Source organism: Mus caroli, unplaced genomic scaffold (genome assembly GCF_978045245.1).
Source record: "Mus caroli unplaced genomic scaffold, Mus_caroli_1 scaffold_3, whole genome shotgun sequence".
Lineage (NCBI taxonomy): Eukaryota > Metazoa > Chordata > Mammalia > Rodentia > Muridae > Mus > Mus caroli.
The window spans coordinates 34,967-52,164 of NW_028227258.1; the positions used below are offsets into that span (position 1 = coordinate 34,967).

The following is a 17,198-nucleotide window of genomic DNA, read 5'->3' on the forward strand; positions in this document are numbered from 1 at the left end:
GTTGGGACAATGGGCCTTGGTTACAGTTTTGAGTATAAGCTGAGAAAAATCATAATTTATATTTTAATTTAATTGAAATTTAATTTACATAATTTGTTTTCAATTTATCTGAAGATTTGCATTAGAATTTTTAAATTTTGAGATTATAACATACTTACATTATTTTCCCCTTCCTTTTACCTTCTTCCAAACTCTCCTATGTACTGTCTCATACCCAACTTCTTTCAAATTCACAGCTTCTTTTTTATTTAAAGGTGTGTGTGTGTGTGTATATATATATATATATATATATATACATATATATATATATGTATAACTAAATGTATAAGCATATCAACATGTTCTTATAATCAATGTATTTTTTTGGCTTATAATTATGTTTTCTGGGCTGATCATTTGGTATCAGGTAACCAACTCATCAGCTCATCCCTGGGGAAGACTATTTCTTCTGCTTTCAGCATTCCTTAGTTGTCTGTGGTTCTTTGTCTAAGGTTGAAGCTTCTTGAACTTTCCTCATTCCATAGAACTGATATATTTGATGGATTACTTCTTCCTAGGATTGGATAATCTAAGTAAATATCTGTAGGTCTGGTACAGTATTCAACTGACATCTGTTGTTACAGAGGTATTATTAGAATATTTGTGGAAGCAAGGAGACAAAAATAGGAGACCTGGTACTCAACAGTATTCAGTATCTGATAATACAGAGATGTTATAAGACTGTCTGTAGGAACATAAGAAAATGGAAAGGAGAGCTAGAACTGAACAAAGGAATTCAGCAAGGTGAACAGTGATTCACTATTGACTGAAGAGAAGTTTTAATGGATGTAGATACCTCTCACAGTTGAGGATACTAATGAATTAGGCAACTGAAACAAAGTAGAGGATGGCCATGTCACAGAGAATTAGCTGTGATAGACCTTGAGTCTTAACAAGTTGTCTAGAGAATAAACACAGGCTTTGAGTGGTGAGACTACTATATTACAGGATAATATCTGAGCTCTGAAGGTCAGGTTTGTTAGCTTTGTGTGGGGGAAATGAACATTCTTAGCTTGTATTCAGACGTGAGAGGAAGAAGGTCTTTCAGTGGGTGTATAGGGACTACCATAATAACCAGGGCTTTGAAGGAAGGAGAATCTCGGAGTAAAACAATTTTTATTTTTCCTAAAGAAAGGCTAATGAAGTCCAGGTGAGGGGAGTTCCAATGAGGGCAATACCATTAGTTGGTGAGGGTGAAGGTTGTGGGAAATATCACTATGCAAGGAGTTGGGGAAACCACCAGATTTATTCCTGGGAGATACAGATCCTGGGTCAGAAGTTGTAGGGGATCTAATCAAAGACAATACTACTAGATGATTAAGAAGGAAAGAGTAGTGATGGAGAAGAAAGAAGAAAAGGGAGAGAGGTGGCAGAAAAAGAACAATGAAAGAAGGAATAATCTGACTGAAAGTAAAGAAAATGTTACAGTTCATAATAAATTACAATAATTTTATATAAAAATGAGAAGAAAAGTCAAATGTGATAAATATACACTATATCCTGTGCTCTATTGGATTCCTTTATTACCACTTGGAGTAAGTAGTTAGCAAGGTAAACCAGAGTAACATTCATTCACTTTATATGAAAGATATCATTTAGTATCTACACTATTCTATGAGGTGGAAAGGTGTAGTGGTTTGAATGAGAATGGTCCCTATAGGCTCATATATTTGAATGCTTGGTTCCTAGTTGGTGGAACTGTTTAGGAAGGATTAGGAGGTGTGGCTTTGTTGGGAAGAGTGTCACAGGGAGTTGGAGGTTTCAAAAGCTCACACTATGCCCAGTTATCCCTCTCTCTGCTTAAAATCAGGATGTATCCAGCTACTGTTCCAGTGCTATGCCTTCCTGCTTATTGCCATGGTCCCTGCCATGTTGACCATGGACTCATCCTCTGAAACTATTAATCCCCCCAATAAAATGTTTTATCTAAAAATTGCCTTGGTCATGGTATCTTAACACAGCAATAGAAAAACAACCAAGACAGGAGACAGTATTTCTATTAAATTTACGGATAAACTGAAGTGCACAAAGGTATCTTGTGCAAGATTGCTCAACTAGAAAGTAATAGTCATGGGTCCAATTCCAGAAGGTCTTCTTAGTGACTGTACAACACAAAGATAAGACATTATCTTAAGCAGGGTTAGTCTCTAAAAAAAGCAGATTGAACAACTACCATGGAAGCTCACTTCAGTGGCCACTGTTTAATTAGTATACATACACAAGTCTGTGTTCAAATCTGGGGTGGGGTGTGGCAATAAAACCATACATGCCCTGCATATCTTAAACACAGTAATTTACAATTTATTATAAGTAATATATGGATAGAGCATCTCTTTCATGATCCTCTTCTAATATATATATTCCATGATGATAAAGAATACATAAGAGCTGAACCTGTCTAAGAAAATAACAGCCGGGCATGGTGGTGCACACCTTTGATCCCAGCACATGGGAGGCAGAGGCAGCCGGATTTCTGAGTTCGAGGCCAGTCTGGTCTACAAAGTGAGTTCCAGGACAGCCGGGGCTTTACAGAGAAACCCTGTCTCAAAAAACAAAACAAAACAAAACAAAACAAAAAAACCCCAAAACAAACAAACAAACAAACAACCCCCCCAAACAAATTTGTGTCCCTTCTATTGGTTCTAGGATATACACATGGTTTAGAATACACTTAAATACCCATCAACTTATATCTGTAAATGCTTATTTCCTGGTGGGCAGAGAGTAAACTACATAAATATATTATGCAGATATTGTAATCCCAGAGTTCAGAAACTGGCTTGTATTTCCCCCTTTGTTTTCTAAATTACTTGTGCTTTAGAGATTCTGGACTTTGAGCACAATCCCAGTAACACAAATCAAAATGAGTAACCTCAACAGAGCAGGCCTTGTCGATTCAAGTTCATACAATAGTAAGTTATAAAGGTAGCTATTTCCTATTTTAACTTTCAAAGAGAAAACTCAAGTATTTACAATACCAACCATGTTACCCTTTATACACTCTTTTTTCCCCCTGATTTTACATTCCAATAACTCTCTTCTGTATAGGAGCTAATATATATCCTGCAGCCAAGTGAGGTCAAATCTCTTTATACCCAGTAGTTTTGACAACTAGCAATCTACTGACAACATTTCCAAACTCACAATACATCTTACAGGAAACATTTGCTTATATTTGTGTAAGCCAAAAAAAGAACTTGGGAACAGGCTCTCTGGGTATTTATCATGTATATCTTGACCTACAAATCAGTCCTCTGGGAGCTCCTTCAGTGAAGGTCTCTGAACATCTCTCTTGCACTATACTTCTGCTCTTTACCAACACCACTTCTAAACTGAACACTTCTCTCTTTTAGAAAGAAAGGGGCTGAAAGACTAGACTCTAGAATAACATTTCTTCATTGCTGTGACTCAGACCATTAAAATAGCAGGCATTAAAGACCGAATCCCAGTCCCAGCTACAAAGCCTAAGCTTACATTCCAACAGTTTCCTATATGTCTTTCATTCCTGGCCTCAGAGTTTCAATATCCTGGCAAGATTCCCCACATATATTTCATGAGGTGAAAATGGAAGCTCTCCCAACAAGTATAACAAGGAGTTTTAAAAACATGCCTTTTACCTAAGGCTGAGATCCATTTTAAAAAGTTGACCAATAGATTTTCTTTCAAGTAAGCTTATTGCTTTGACATTCCAAAATGATATTAGAAAATAATCCTCTGATGACGATATTAACAGTACCTGGGACACAGTTATGCAGGAAAATGTTTTAGCTATCTATAAATAAACCTTTTTAAAAGAGGAAAAAAAAAAAGAAAAAGCAGCAGGAGGAATGTGTGGTACTAATGGAATTCAAAGACATCATATCCCCTTAGAGTTGAAATCCACCCACCTGACTATTGCAGCTAATATAAAAGCAGGCTAGAGCCCAATACTGGAGCAATGGTAAATTAATCTTTCTATCCAAAGAAAAGCTGCAAATTCTGTTGTAAGATAGTTTCCATCACTTTAAAATGTGCAACAGTTAAACATGTACAAGATTAAATTCAGCAAGGCACAGTCATTTTAGAAATTAATCCCTTTAGAATTCAGATTGACATGATTTCTGCAGAATTATTCAGTGGGAAAGGCAGTGGCCTAAAAGTGGGTATGTGAAGACTCCAGCTTTGTAAAAGGGCAGAGGCAGGCCTGAAGAATGGAAATGGTCTTCCCGTTCATATCCCAGACAGCATGGTCCATCTTACTGAAGACTCCACTTTTGAACAGGGTATACCTGTTCTCAAAACTAGGGAATTCAGTAGGCTGCTTAAGAACAGCATATTGCTAAGTGGCTGGAGGAACCAGGAAACATAATGTGACATGAGGAAACTAGCCAAAAGTGGAGTGAAGTCTTATCCAATCCCTCTGCTTAAATATGGGTGTATTGAGTTAAAGATGTATCTATTAGCTAGAGAGATTGCTCAGCTGATAAAAGATATTTGCCACTGAAGCTGATGATCTAAGCTTTATCCCTGGGATTCACATGGTAGAAGGAGGAAACTGACTCCTCTCACGCACGTGCTCCATAAGGTAAAAAAATGTGTAAACAAATGTAGGTATGTTGTTTTATGTATTTATACATGTAGTCAACCCTGAATAGAGCCAGAAACCCAATACAGCCCAGTCTATATAGCCAACAGAGGAGGCTCAAAACTTGTAGTCCCTTGTGTGGAATTAAAGAGATCAGAACTGAGCAGAAATAAAAGTATCCTTATTTTCATTTTCTTTTTAAAAATTTTTTATTTATTTTTTAATTTTCATTTTAAAATTTAAGTTGGTACTTCCTTTAGTTATGAATGTCCAAAACAAATCTTGATGATATTAGCATTATCGACAAATCATATGTGTATCCCAATTAAGTGCTGAGGACATTTTTATAGGTCTAAGTTAAGTTATCTGTAATGTGTGTGTGTTAAGTTATCTGTAATGTGTGTGTATCTGTAATGTGTGTGCATACACTTGAATGCATGTATATATGATTCTCTTTGAAATCTAAAATATTTTATTTTACTTATTTAGAAGCATTCTGGTGCTCACTTTGGCAGCACATATACTAAAATTGGAATGATACAGAGGTTAGCATGGCCCCTGCGTAAGGATGACATGCAAATTCGTGAAGCGTTCCATATTAGGAAAAAAAAGCATTCTGAGAAGTGAAACATAGTTTTTCTAGATTGCCAAAAGAATCCATGTAGAGTTCATGGGCTAAAGGGAAATTGTTAGCAGATGAAAGGATGAAACCGTCTTCTCTTAAGGCTTTGCCAGAATGCTGCTCCATGCTGTCCAAGTATAGCAATGGTAGAAAACCAGCAAAAGATCCAGAATGATTGAGTTCTAGTATCCAACTAGTATGCATTTTGAGAACTCTAATATAGCTGTTCATTCTTTTTGTTTGTTTGTTTTGTTTGTTTTGTTTTTTCGAGACAGGGTTTCTCTGTATAGTCCTGGCTGTCCTGGAACTCACTTTATAGATCAGGCTGGCCTTGAACTCAGAAATCCGCCTGCCTCTGCCTCCTGAGTGCTGGGATTAAAGGCATGCACCACCATGCCCAACTGTAGCTGTTCATTCTTATGACATGTCAGGGATTCTACTAAATACTTGGCATTATTACTTCTATATATGGTACTATTACATATTTTAAAAAGATTGAACCCAAGAAATGTTAAATAACCCATTTAAATTAATACATTTCTGGAAAACAGAGTATATGGAAACATTCAGAAGCCATGGAGTTAATATTTTCCCAAACATGGCTAATAGTCCTTGCCTTATCTCAGAAGAACTTTGTGAAACCCAAATGACTAACATGTGCATAATAATCAGATTTTAGATAGACTTTTTCAATTTTTCCAAGTTATCAATATTTAAAAATTATAAAAAAATTATAATCATCATTACTGAGATTTTAATGTACATTATAATTTAAGTTTTAGAAGTAGTCAGTATAAAGGTAAGATTCTCTCAATGAGACTTGAGTTATGTTCATGTTAGCAATGTAATTACCACACAGATTGGCTAAAAATCTGTAAAAAAACCTTTATTAATGCTAGGTAAGGACCTAAAATCAAATTAACCACATGATCGTCAAGCTTTTTTTTTGCCACAGGGATTGAAATTTTTACTCTTTTAAGTGAAATGTCCCTTCCATATGGCTACAGGTTTTATTTAGTAACTTTCTACAAGGCAGAGCTGGAAGGGTGAAGCCAGTCTATGTTACCAGTCTGTGGAAAGTCCCATGTTAAAATGGTCTAAACAAAAAGCTTGGTTAGTCAAAAAAAAAAAAAAGTCTCTTTACTTTTGTCATCAGCAGCTCTGCAAAATCTCCTGTGCTACAGGAAGAAACCTCTCCAGGAATAGTCTCTTGAGAAGCCTTAAGTAGGATCCACTCACCTGACTAACTATGAAGAAGATAACAGTCATAGCAGCACAAGCCAAGGTGATAAGCATGAGGAACTTGAACCTGAAGATCAGACCCTATTAGGAAAGATAGGAAGAGTGTTTTAATACATTTTCATTTCTCCCTCTCTTTCTCTCCACATATTTATATATATGTATTTAAATCTGAAAAACCAAATATCTAAGAATGATAGTAAAATGATTTCATATATTAATATCCTTCTTGCAGAGGTAAATGTGACTGAGGAAAGTTTTGAACAAAATAATTCATATGTTTTTATCTCTAATGAAACAGTGATGTTGGAGCCTAGGCAATTACATTTACAACAGGTCATGAGGCTGTCAATTTCACTATAATCAGGTTATATAATTATCCATGAAGGTTCAAAGTTACCAAATGCAAGTTACCTACAGTTGTAATAAAATTCTTCTCCAGTTGTGTATGTGGTGCATATTAATAAAAGTGAAACCAATTTGGTTGAATTTTCTCACTTGTCACTCCAGCTCTGAAAACATACAAACTTGAGAAAGTACTTTTGGTTTCCATAAAAAAAAACAAATAAATAAAAATTCAGGATTGATGTTTACTGATTAGGGTATCTTCTGTGCAGATCAGGGGATTCTGCAGGTTTTCCTCTCTTTTACATAGCAAGCCATTTACACAATGAACCTAATCACCTGTCACCTGTATTAGAGATTGGAGGAGGCTAGGTGTTTATATTGAGTAAGGAACGTGGCCTATAAGCAGATTATTGAACACTATACAAGTACCCACTGGTTATTTTAGAGATTGAGTCTGGGAAGCATGGGTCAGAAAGTTTACTCAGAGGATAAAGGTATTTGCCACTCATACTTAGCAACCTGAATTTAATAATTTAACCCCTTGAATCCATAAGTAGAGAGCTGAATCCACACAGCTGTCATTTGACCTCTGCACTTGTGCTGTGACATGCACACCTACACATATACCTCTCTCTCTCTCTCTCTCTCTCTCTCTCTCTCTCTCTCTCTCTCACACACACACACACACACCAGTTATTGATTTTTTTCAAGTCTGGAAAGCTGGAGATCATGAGCATTAGCTCTAGAATAAGTCAAGATAGGTGCTTACCTCATAGTGCAGCCTCCGGACTTTGCTCATGGCTGGGAGGCTAGACTGCTTCCCACTGATGTTTCTAAATACCTGAAATACCATGAAGCACAGAAACAGGAAATAGAGGCAGAGGCAGATACCTGCCACAATGATGAAAGCCATCTGAAAGTGTACAGTGAAGGAAAGGTTAAGTTCACCAAGAACCTGTGCTAAGAGGGTACAGCACTCTTCTCAGCTGTATTGGCAACATTCAACTTTGTCTCCAAATGTTCAAGCAGTTTTGAGGAAGGCACTACTATTAAAGTCTGGTATTCTGATACCACTGTTAGGGGTTTTCTGACAAAAATTCATAGAATGAAACATTCAAACTATTCTAGGTCAAGAAAAAAAGAAAAACTGTAGTCTATTTTCTATTTTCCTCTTAGAGCAAGTGAAGCAGAACCTGTTTTTCAAGTTTTGTTTTCTGTTTTGAGGAGATTCAAATTTGTTATAAATTGAAAGGCACTAGAATAGTGGATATAGGTTACTAAATGGGAAGCTGTTTTAAAATTACTGAAAAAGTCCAAATAAAGATGCTTGAGTTCCATCCTACAAATAACTAATCATACTTCCTAATACTAGAAAACAAAAGTAAACATGTTTGGAAACCATTGTGCTGTGTTTGAACTTTTATAAGACATGAGTGAGCTACCCTGGGGGTGCAAATTCAGCAACAAAGGCAAGGGGACCTGGCAGAGGATGGAAGGACATAGAATAAAGGCATGGATTGTGGATCCAGATAGTATACCCACTGAGGACATTTTGAGCCTGCCACTAGAGGCCATACTGCGAGAATCAGCAAGATATAGGAGAGAGTGTGAATTGTCAGGAATAGCAGATAACCAGATTGCAGCTACTCTCTGTTCTAACAATTGTATCCAGAATTGCTTATATTCTCCCCATATTTTGATAGGTGTGAACTCTATATCCATCTTTCATTAAGTAAATTTAATGCAATTTTCCCTTCTTTCTTATGACCAACTGTGTCCTGGAATAAAGAGAAGGTGGTTATTTGCTGCAAGACTTGAAATTGTATTTGCTCCTCTTGCCCTTCATCCTATATATAAAATGAAAGTGGTGAACTAAACATTGTAACTGTTCTTATAGTACAGTTACCATTGTGGGTGGTAAAGTTAAACTCTTTCATCTTAAAGATATTGATAGTATATATTTTCATTTGCTCACAAAATTCTGTGACACAAAGAAATTGACATAAACATTACTATTAGACAACATATATTCAGGAGTACATGTCAAGGCATTAGCTATTAAGGAAGAGCATCACACCCCCTCACTCCAGGGAAGAGGTTTCTTCTCTTAGAATATTAAACATGGTGTTTAGAATTATTAGACTTTAAAATCAGCACCCTTAAAGAGTTAAGTTAACTCATCTTTTTTTCTTCACAGAAGTTATACAGATGGTGATTATGTGGACCAACTAGAAGTCTCAGCATTGTTCAAGAACTAATTACATTAGTCTCATCCCCACAGAGCCTCAGGAACTAAAGGTGATTACCCAGTGAAGCCACTATCAAAGCTCTACACATAGACCTGACTTTCCCATGGAAGTCCTGCATACAAGTGATCTCAGATCCCCTCTTTCCCACAGAAGTTTTACAATGGTGAATTTGGTCCCAAGGTTTCTACAGTAGAACTCTCCCACACAGGTGACCTATGTTTTAGCTCTCCCACAGGAGTGAGAAGGTGCATCCACAGCTCAAAAAGAAGCTGCTGCACATTATAGAATAGATGATTTAGGGTATACTTAAGATCAGAAAATTTGAACTGAATCTAAAACTCTAGTAACAGGGAAAGCCTGAAAGCTCCCACTTTGGGTGCTTTCACAGCCTGAAAACATAGTAATTCTTCTCACTATTTATCTCTAATTTTTCCTATCAGTCTGAGGATCAATGCCTTGGCTGAGCTCACACAGAGAGTATCAGCAGAGCCACAGAAAATGATCATGGGGACCAGGCAGATAGGGAGAGAAAAATGAAGCCTTGAATGAATTGAGTAAGGATACAGCCAGTTCTGTTCCAACATCTGTAGTCCAGATACTGTAGAAAGGATTTGTGAGTTGTACTCCTCTATAAAAACAAAACCAAACAAGATGAAGAGATAACACAAAGGCAGAACAGAGCCTTTCTTAGTGTTGCAACAATAAAGTGAGACATGGTGAGTATGGGAAGAGTGTGAGTGTACTATATTTAGAAAATAAACTTCAGAGAGTATAAGGAGATGCAGAGCTTTAGAATATGAAGAGGCCAAGCACTTTGCATATATAAAGGACTAAACCTTTGACTTAGTCCCATATGTCATCTGAGGATATTGACCTCTCCAATATTCCATCCCATGGATCCTCAACCACCATGCTTCATTTCAAAATTCTTCCTAGAAAGATAGAAGTAGACATAGAAAGGCACATTTCATCCTGGAGTGATGCTGGTATCTGCTCACCTTTCACACATGTCAAATATGAAGAGGCAGAAGGAGCCAACAGCAATTGGTCCAACTTGCTTCCAGTACCCTGCAATGTGATTCCGCTCATGTTGATCCTAAAAAAAAAACCAAGTTGAAAAAGAGCAAAAATATTCCATATGTGATCCAGCTAACCACCTATTGTGTCTTAGATAAACCACAGCATTAGAAGCAAAAGAGATAAAACTTTGAATGTTCATGTCAATTGAGGAAGAACATTCATTACAAAGTCCATTCACTGTGGCTGTCAATAAGAAAGAACATGCACTGCAGGATAACAGAGAATGTTCTTAAGGAAAAATTTGGCCCACAAAATAAATTGTTGTTTAACTAATAACTTTTGTTTATGTAAAATGATCTCCAGAAATAAAACATTAAGGTACTTCATTATTTCAAGTTTATCTCCTTATCTTTATCACCACAAGGCACACTTTTCAACCTCCACCATCTATTTCCAGAGTGTCTTGGGATATGGCTCAGGTTAGTCTGAAACTCAAAAATCCTCTTGTATAAGCCTTCTGATTTTGCCAACAGTCCAACACAAAGTATTCTTTTTGATGGTCAGTGAAAAAAATGTATCAGCCTCCAGGCAGAAATGGTAGCTTATACCACCTTATTCTGGAAAAATCACTCTGGTGAGGGCCCTGGTGTCCATATTTCATTTCCAGGACATTTCTGCTGGAGGAGCCATCATGTTACAAGAGCCTCTCAGGTAGAATTTAGCTGTCAGTAAACTCATATCTTCTTACACTGTTCTTCTGCATGGAAAACTAACTTTAGAGACTTGGTTTTAATTATCAGATCATAATAGAACTGAAAAATAGCCCTCATAGCAGCAAGATGGCTCAATGGGTCAAAGCTGCTACAACCAATTCTGACAATATGAGTTCAATCCCTGGGACCTACACAGTAGAAGGAGAGCTCTCCAGGATACTGACCCTTGACTTACACACACACACACACACACACACACACACACACACACACACACACACACTAGCTGACTAAATGTAATAAAAAATTTAAAGCCCCTTCTCTGAAGTCTAACATGAAAACAAATTCTTGCTGATAAAACTGCATCTTAGCCACAATGTTAGGATGACATCATTCTTATTTTTATCATAGTAACTCAGCCTATCTTAAAGTAGAATTTGATGACATGCAAAGAGTTCAGTATTCTTGGGTAATGGGGGTCACTAGGTCACTTGGTCAAGCTGCTGACTGAAAATGCCAAGACAACACTCTTTCATGGCTAGCCTGCTAGCTGAGGCAAACAGAGGGAAGTCAAAGGACAAGAAATATACGATGTATGTTTCTCTTTCATTACATTATCACATTTTTTTCTAAAATGAAACAAAAACCTCTATATATTAAGACTTTCCACTACATTTCACAAACAAAATGCCTGAGATTAGGGGGCACTTGTCTCAAAACTCTCAGCAAGTTACTAGTGAAAATTTCTTTGACCTTCCCAGAGCCTAAGAGAGGCAGAAGCAGGCAGACTTCAGTTTAGCAACCTTCTCAGAGCAGCTATGAACAGAAAGATGTTCCTCCCCCAGGAGTTCTCACCATCATGTGCTCGCCACAGAAGATGATCCAGAAAGAAAGAAGCATTGCATAGAAGATGCCCTGTCGGATGTCACCAAATAACAGCATCCAGGTCCAGTCAAATCCAATAGAAAACCATTCCACAGGGATATTGATAAAGGTCATGGAAATCCCAAGGGCAAAGATGACTCTGATGGTGGAAAAACACCCAGAAGAGCCAGGTTACTCAGGATGGCAGACTTTAAAACTCTGAAGCCAATTTTGAGAACTGAGATGTTATTTGTTCAGAGTTTAGCCAATTGATCAATTTCTTAGCATTCATGGTAAATTTCCACCCTGAAATGCAAAATGTCCTAGTTTGCATTGCAGAAAGATGATGTCACACTACCTCCAGCATATCTAAATGTAGCCCTCTGAGAGATACATACTCTATTGCCTTCTAAAATAGATATGCTTGATAACTGTACCCTCTTACCTCTTCATTGGATTCCTGATCCAATCATCATTAGTCATTACAATATCCTTAATGTCTCTTAATTATGTAAGTATATTTGTTTCAATAATAAATGTCAAAAACACATAAGTTCAATTGGCTACTTATTTTGCTTTTTCTCCACCATACTATTGATGGCTCCTTCTTTATTAAAAAAATCATTCTGATTTATTTAAATATTTTTTATGTCCACAGCATACGTATGCTTATAAGGCATAAAACATATAACAAGAATACTGTTAAGACTAAAGAAACATATATGAGAAGGGCCAATGTTTCTACCCAGGGAACTGCATTTATTGGGAAAAACAAATAAAGAGACAGAAACTAAGTGCACAAAGAATTGAGGAACTAAAGGTGAAATGTGGTAGAGAGCAGAGTCTATGGGGATGCAAAGAGGCTTGAAAAGAGCAAGAATATTTACAGATCTACATGTAGCGCATGTTAGGAAATGATAGGACACGAGAGCAGAGAAATAAGAGAGGCATGAATTCATTAAGAAACTTACATAAAGTTAATCTTAAAAGAGACTAGCAATCCAAGTTTAAATAAAAGAATCACACCGTTTATTCACTCAACAAATATTAACTTTAAAGTTATAAGGAAAGATAAAGCAAGAGAAAGAATAGAGAGTGATTTCACATAGAGTGAATAGGGGAAAACACTGTAACAAGAAACATTAAAACAGGACTTGAAGGAAAGGAGCAAATGAGGTATTAAGATAGCTAGGAAGTACTACTTGAGATAACAAGAACAAGTTCAAAGGCCCTGGGGTGAAAACATAGAATGGAAGTTTTTGAGCGCCATCACAGGTTCTGCAGAGAACAGGAGATAAAAATCCAGTGGAATTTATAGGACAAGGCAAAGTTAATGGAGCACTTTCAGCAGAGGAGTGGAATGGTCTTATTGACACTTAAAGGAAGCACAGAGACTTTGGACGAATAAATTATAATGAAGAAAATAGTGCAAGAAAGAGGAACAGTTGGGAGGTTGCTCATAACTCAAATGAGCAATGATGTGGGTGATCAGATTAGGGCGGTAGCAGTGGACACAGTAAGATTTCCTGGAGATTGGATGGAAGTGTGAATAGCAAGTAGACTACTGATTGCGTAGCTTCCTTCTTTTTTCAGTCTAGCAAGTAAAAGAGAGGAGTTGCTTTTCACTAATATGGGGAAACTTAGGCGAGCCATAGGTGGCAGTACAAAGAACTCAAGTATTATATATATAAAAAACCTTTTTTTCAATGGAAGAGAAGAATAGCTAGGATGCTTGTTTGGAGTTTGGGAGTTGGAAGAGGCTAAAAATAAATACGCAAAATAAGAATTATAACACAGATTACCTTGGAATAAGCAGAACTAATAAACAAGGGAAGTCCAAAATCTCTGTCCTGGCTCAATAGTGTAAGAGACTAGAAATATAAGGAAAACAGTAATGGAGACTAAGTGATGGTCAGCAAATAATAACAGGAAAAAAAAAAAGAAAAGAAAGAAAAAGGAAAAAGGCTGTGTGAAGGAAAGGGGATAATTAGCTATCTAGAATGCTGCTTATGGGTCAAGGAAGGTAAAAACTAGAAACCCACCATTAAATTTAGACTGTGGAGGTGATCCTGTGTAATGACACAGTGGAGTTCAAAGATAATTGGAGCGGCTATTGGGCAAGGTTTTGAGGAAAGGATTCTTGTAAAAAGTAGAAAATGGTGTGCTGATTTTAGAAGGAAGTGGAAAAAGAGAATCTTCTCATGGCATAGCATATGTATATATAGTATTTATGGAAATAAGACAGCAAAAAGAAGTTGTTGATGTGAGAAAGAAAAAGACTATATTTATAGGAGAATCATCCTGTGTTGGGGAGGGTTTGAATTCAGTTGAGAGTAGAACAGAGAAAGATCTGAAAGCTGAAGATGGGAATTAACAGCAAAGACAGTGGTGTGGGAACAAGCTATCTGAAGACTTACAAATGATTTACATGTGAAAGAAGAAGATTCCATGACGACGCTTAATCAGCTCATCAACTGAAGTCACACATTGGCTGTCACACACAAAATAGGAATATGGCAGATTATGGGAAGCTAGCATTTCTTAAACATGATCTGAATCAGTTCTTACTTTTCCAGAAGCACTGGAGGTCGGGACATCATGGTGATCCTCCTCCAATACCACACCATAATGATGAAGATGCTAGGTGTAAGGAAGGTCTTCATAGCAAACCATACCTTAGTGAAACCTCCATTTTGGTGGATTCCCTAAAAAAAAAAAAACCAATTATAATTTTTAAGATGAATATACATTAGTGTTTTCTTTTTAGAACTAAATACAAATAAGCAGTTTGTCTACCAAAAGTGTTCCTCATTATAGAAGGTACTGACCTTATATACTCTCTGACTCCTCCTCAAAATTATAGAAATATACTGAAACTATCAAATATGGGCATTCTATGCCAAGGTATTAATTAGGAACAAAATCAAAGATTTTTCTGAATGTCTTCATTCAAACATTGAAGATATTACATATGTCCAGTAAGCAGTATTAGAAAGTAGATTTAAATTTATGTTCATAACATGCCATTAAATGAGAAAACAGCAAAAAGCACAAGTCATTACATATTAATTGCTATACTTTGTATCTTTACATATACTTTTAATTACTAATTTTCTTGCGTGTATGTGAATGAGTTTTGATTTACTGTGTAGCCTCCTTATGCTATATTCTACACATCTCATTAAATAAATAACATGGAAAGAACCTAAATTCTCACTATTCTCACTAGCATCTGTGCCTTTCATGGTAAAATATGTTAATTATTTTATTCTTATTTGTTATGCAATAATGATCATACTATGATATTACATAAAACTACAATAATTTTATGTGATCTTAAGACCACTTAAAGAATCACAGACCCCATCACACCCATGGAGAGAGGCTAAGTCACTGAACTCTAGCTTGATGTTACAGGTGCAGGTTCCTGGCATGTTGGCATGGTTGTCTATACCACCACGTGGGAATGAGCATTAGGAAGCTGCAGCACACCAGGGCCATGTTCTTACCCCTTCAGCTGGAAACAAAGTAAAACAGCTTCTTTAAATTTATTTTTATTTTCCTATATGACTTGTCTTTTATTTTGTTATTTATTCTTCGAGAAATTCATACAATGTTTTGATCATATTCTTTCTCCTCCCCTAACTCCTTCAGATTTTCCTCTATCTTTTTACCAAACTCTATATTCTTTCTCTCTTATTTAAAAACAAAACAAACAAACAATGGCAAAACAAAAATAAAACAAAACGTGGAGTTCAGTCTTTGGTTACTGACTATCTCTGAACATAAAGCTTGCCATGGAGTGTGGTTAACATACACAGTATCTATTACTCCATTGGTGATTTTTTTTCTACTCTAGCGACTGTAAATTAAGAGTAGTTTCTTGCCTAGGACTTTGTGCTCACTTCCCCTCCTCAGTGCTGGGATTCTGTTCGGGTTTAGCTTGCATAGCTCTTAGGAGTGTATTTACCCTGTTGTGTGTTGCAGATAGCCCTGGGGCTAATTGTATTTGATTCTGTTCTCCTGTGAAGGGTTTTGAACAAGGAATGAATCAGCACTCAGGTGATTTCCTGTAAATCTTTTTCCACCTTAAGTTTTAAATAAAGGATAGAGCTGGTGATTGGGTGGAGAAAGAGGGGAAGGTGGAGCTAAAGGTGAGAGGTGAGAGAGAGAGAGAGAGAGAGAGAGAGAGAGAGAGAGAGAGAGAGAGAGAGAGAGAGAGAGAGAGAGAGAGAACGAGAACAATGAAGGAGGAAGAAGAAGAAAAAGTGGAGCAGAAGCACATGGCCTGGAGAAAACACAAGTTATAAGGAGTATCTTGATCCATCCATTTGCCTAAGAATTTCACGAAGTCACTGTTTATAATACCTGAGTAGTACTCCACTGTGTAAATGTACCACATTTTCTGTACCCATTCCTCTGTTGAGGGACATCTGGGTTCTTTCCAGCCTCTGGCTATTATTAATAAGGCTGCTATGAACATAGTGGAGCATGTGTCCTTATTATAAGTTGGAGCACCTTCTGGGTATATGCCCAGGAGTGGTATTGCTGGATCTTTCGGTAGTACTATGTCCAATTTTCTGAGGAACCGCCAAACTGATTTTCAGAGTGGTTGTACCAGCTTGCAATGGAGGAGTGTTTCTCTTTCTCCACATCCTCACCAGCATCTGCTGTCACCTGAGTTTTTGATCTTAGCCATTCTGACTGGTGTGAGGTGGAATTTCAGGGTTGTTTTGATTTGCATTTTCCTGATGATTAAGGATGTTGAACATTTTTTTTAGGTGCTTCTCAGCCATTTGGGATTTCTCAGTTGAGAATTCTTTGTTTAGGTCTATACCCTATTTTTTAATAGGGTTATTTGGTTTTCTGAAATCCAACTTCTTGAGTTCTTTATATATATTGGATATTAGCCCCCTATCAGATTTAGGATTGGTAAAGAGCTTTTCCCAATCTGTTGGTTGCCATTTTGTCTTACTGACAGTGTCCTTTGCCTTACAGAAGCTTTGCAATTTATTTATTTATTTATTTATTTATTTATTTATTTATTTATTTAGGTTTTTCGAGACAGGGTTTCTCTGTGAAGCCCTGACTGTCCTGGAACTCACTTTGTAGACCAGGCTGGCCTCGAACTCAGAAATCTGCCTCTGCCTCCCGAGTGCTGGGATTAAAGGTGTGTGCCACCATGCCGGCCACTTTGCAATTTTATGAGGTCCCAGTTGTCAATTATTGATCTTACAGCACAAGCCATTGGTGTTCTGTTCAGGAATTTTTTTCCCCTGTGCCCATATGTTTGAGGCTCTTCCCCACTTTCTCCTCTATAAGTTTCAGGGTCTCTGGTTTTATGTGAAGTTCCTTGATCCACTTAGACGTGAGCTTTGTACAAGGAGATAAGAATGGATCAATTCGAATTCTTCTACATGCTAACTACCAGTTGTGTTGCAACCATTTGTTGAAAATGCTGTCTTTTTTCCACTGAATGGTTTTAGCTCCTTTGTTAAAGATCAAGTGACTATAGGTGTGTGGGTTCATTTCTGGCTCTT

The 17,198-nt window shown here is 37.0% G+C and overlaps 1 protein-coding gene and 1 non-coding gene across 4 annotated transcripts in view; one reads left to right on the plus strand and one right to left on the minus strand.

Annotated features, from left to right (window-relative positions):
* Nucleotides 1-17,198, minus strand: part of Wls (Wnt ligand secretion mediator) — a 113,074-nt gene that overhangs the window by 15,179 nt on the left and 80,697 nt on the right. For all 3 annotated transcript variants that reach the window (XM_021158505.3, XM_021158504.3, XM_029475585.2), the window contains 6 exons: nt 14,227-14,363; nt 11,650-11,818; nt 10,060-10,157; nt 9,626-9,689; nt 7,582-7,725; nt 6,465-6,548 (listed from right to left, as the gene is read on the minus strand). In XM_021158505.3, the coding sequence (XP_021014164.1) occupies nt 6,465-6,548; nt 7,582-7,725; nt 9,626-9,689; nt 10,060-10,157; nt 11,650-11,818; nt 14,227-14,363 (696 nt within the window). The remainder of the gene's footprint in view (nt 1-6,464; nt 6,549-7,581; nt 7,726-9,625; nt 9,690-10,059; nt 10,158-11,649; nt 11,819-14,226; nt 14,364-17,198) is intronic.
* LOC115030672 (U6 spliceosomal RNA) lies at nt 5,103-5,206 on the plus strand. Its single transcript, XR_003836278.1, has one exon. It is a non-coding gene; the product is annotated as a U6 spliceosomal RNA (small nuclear RNA).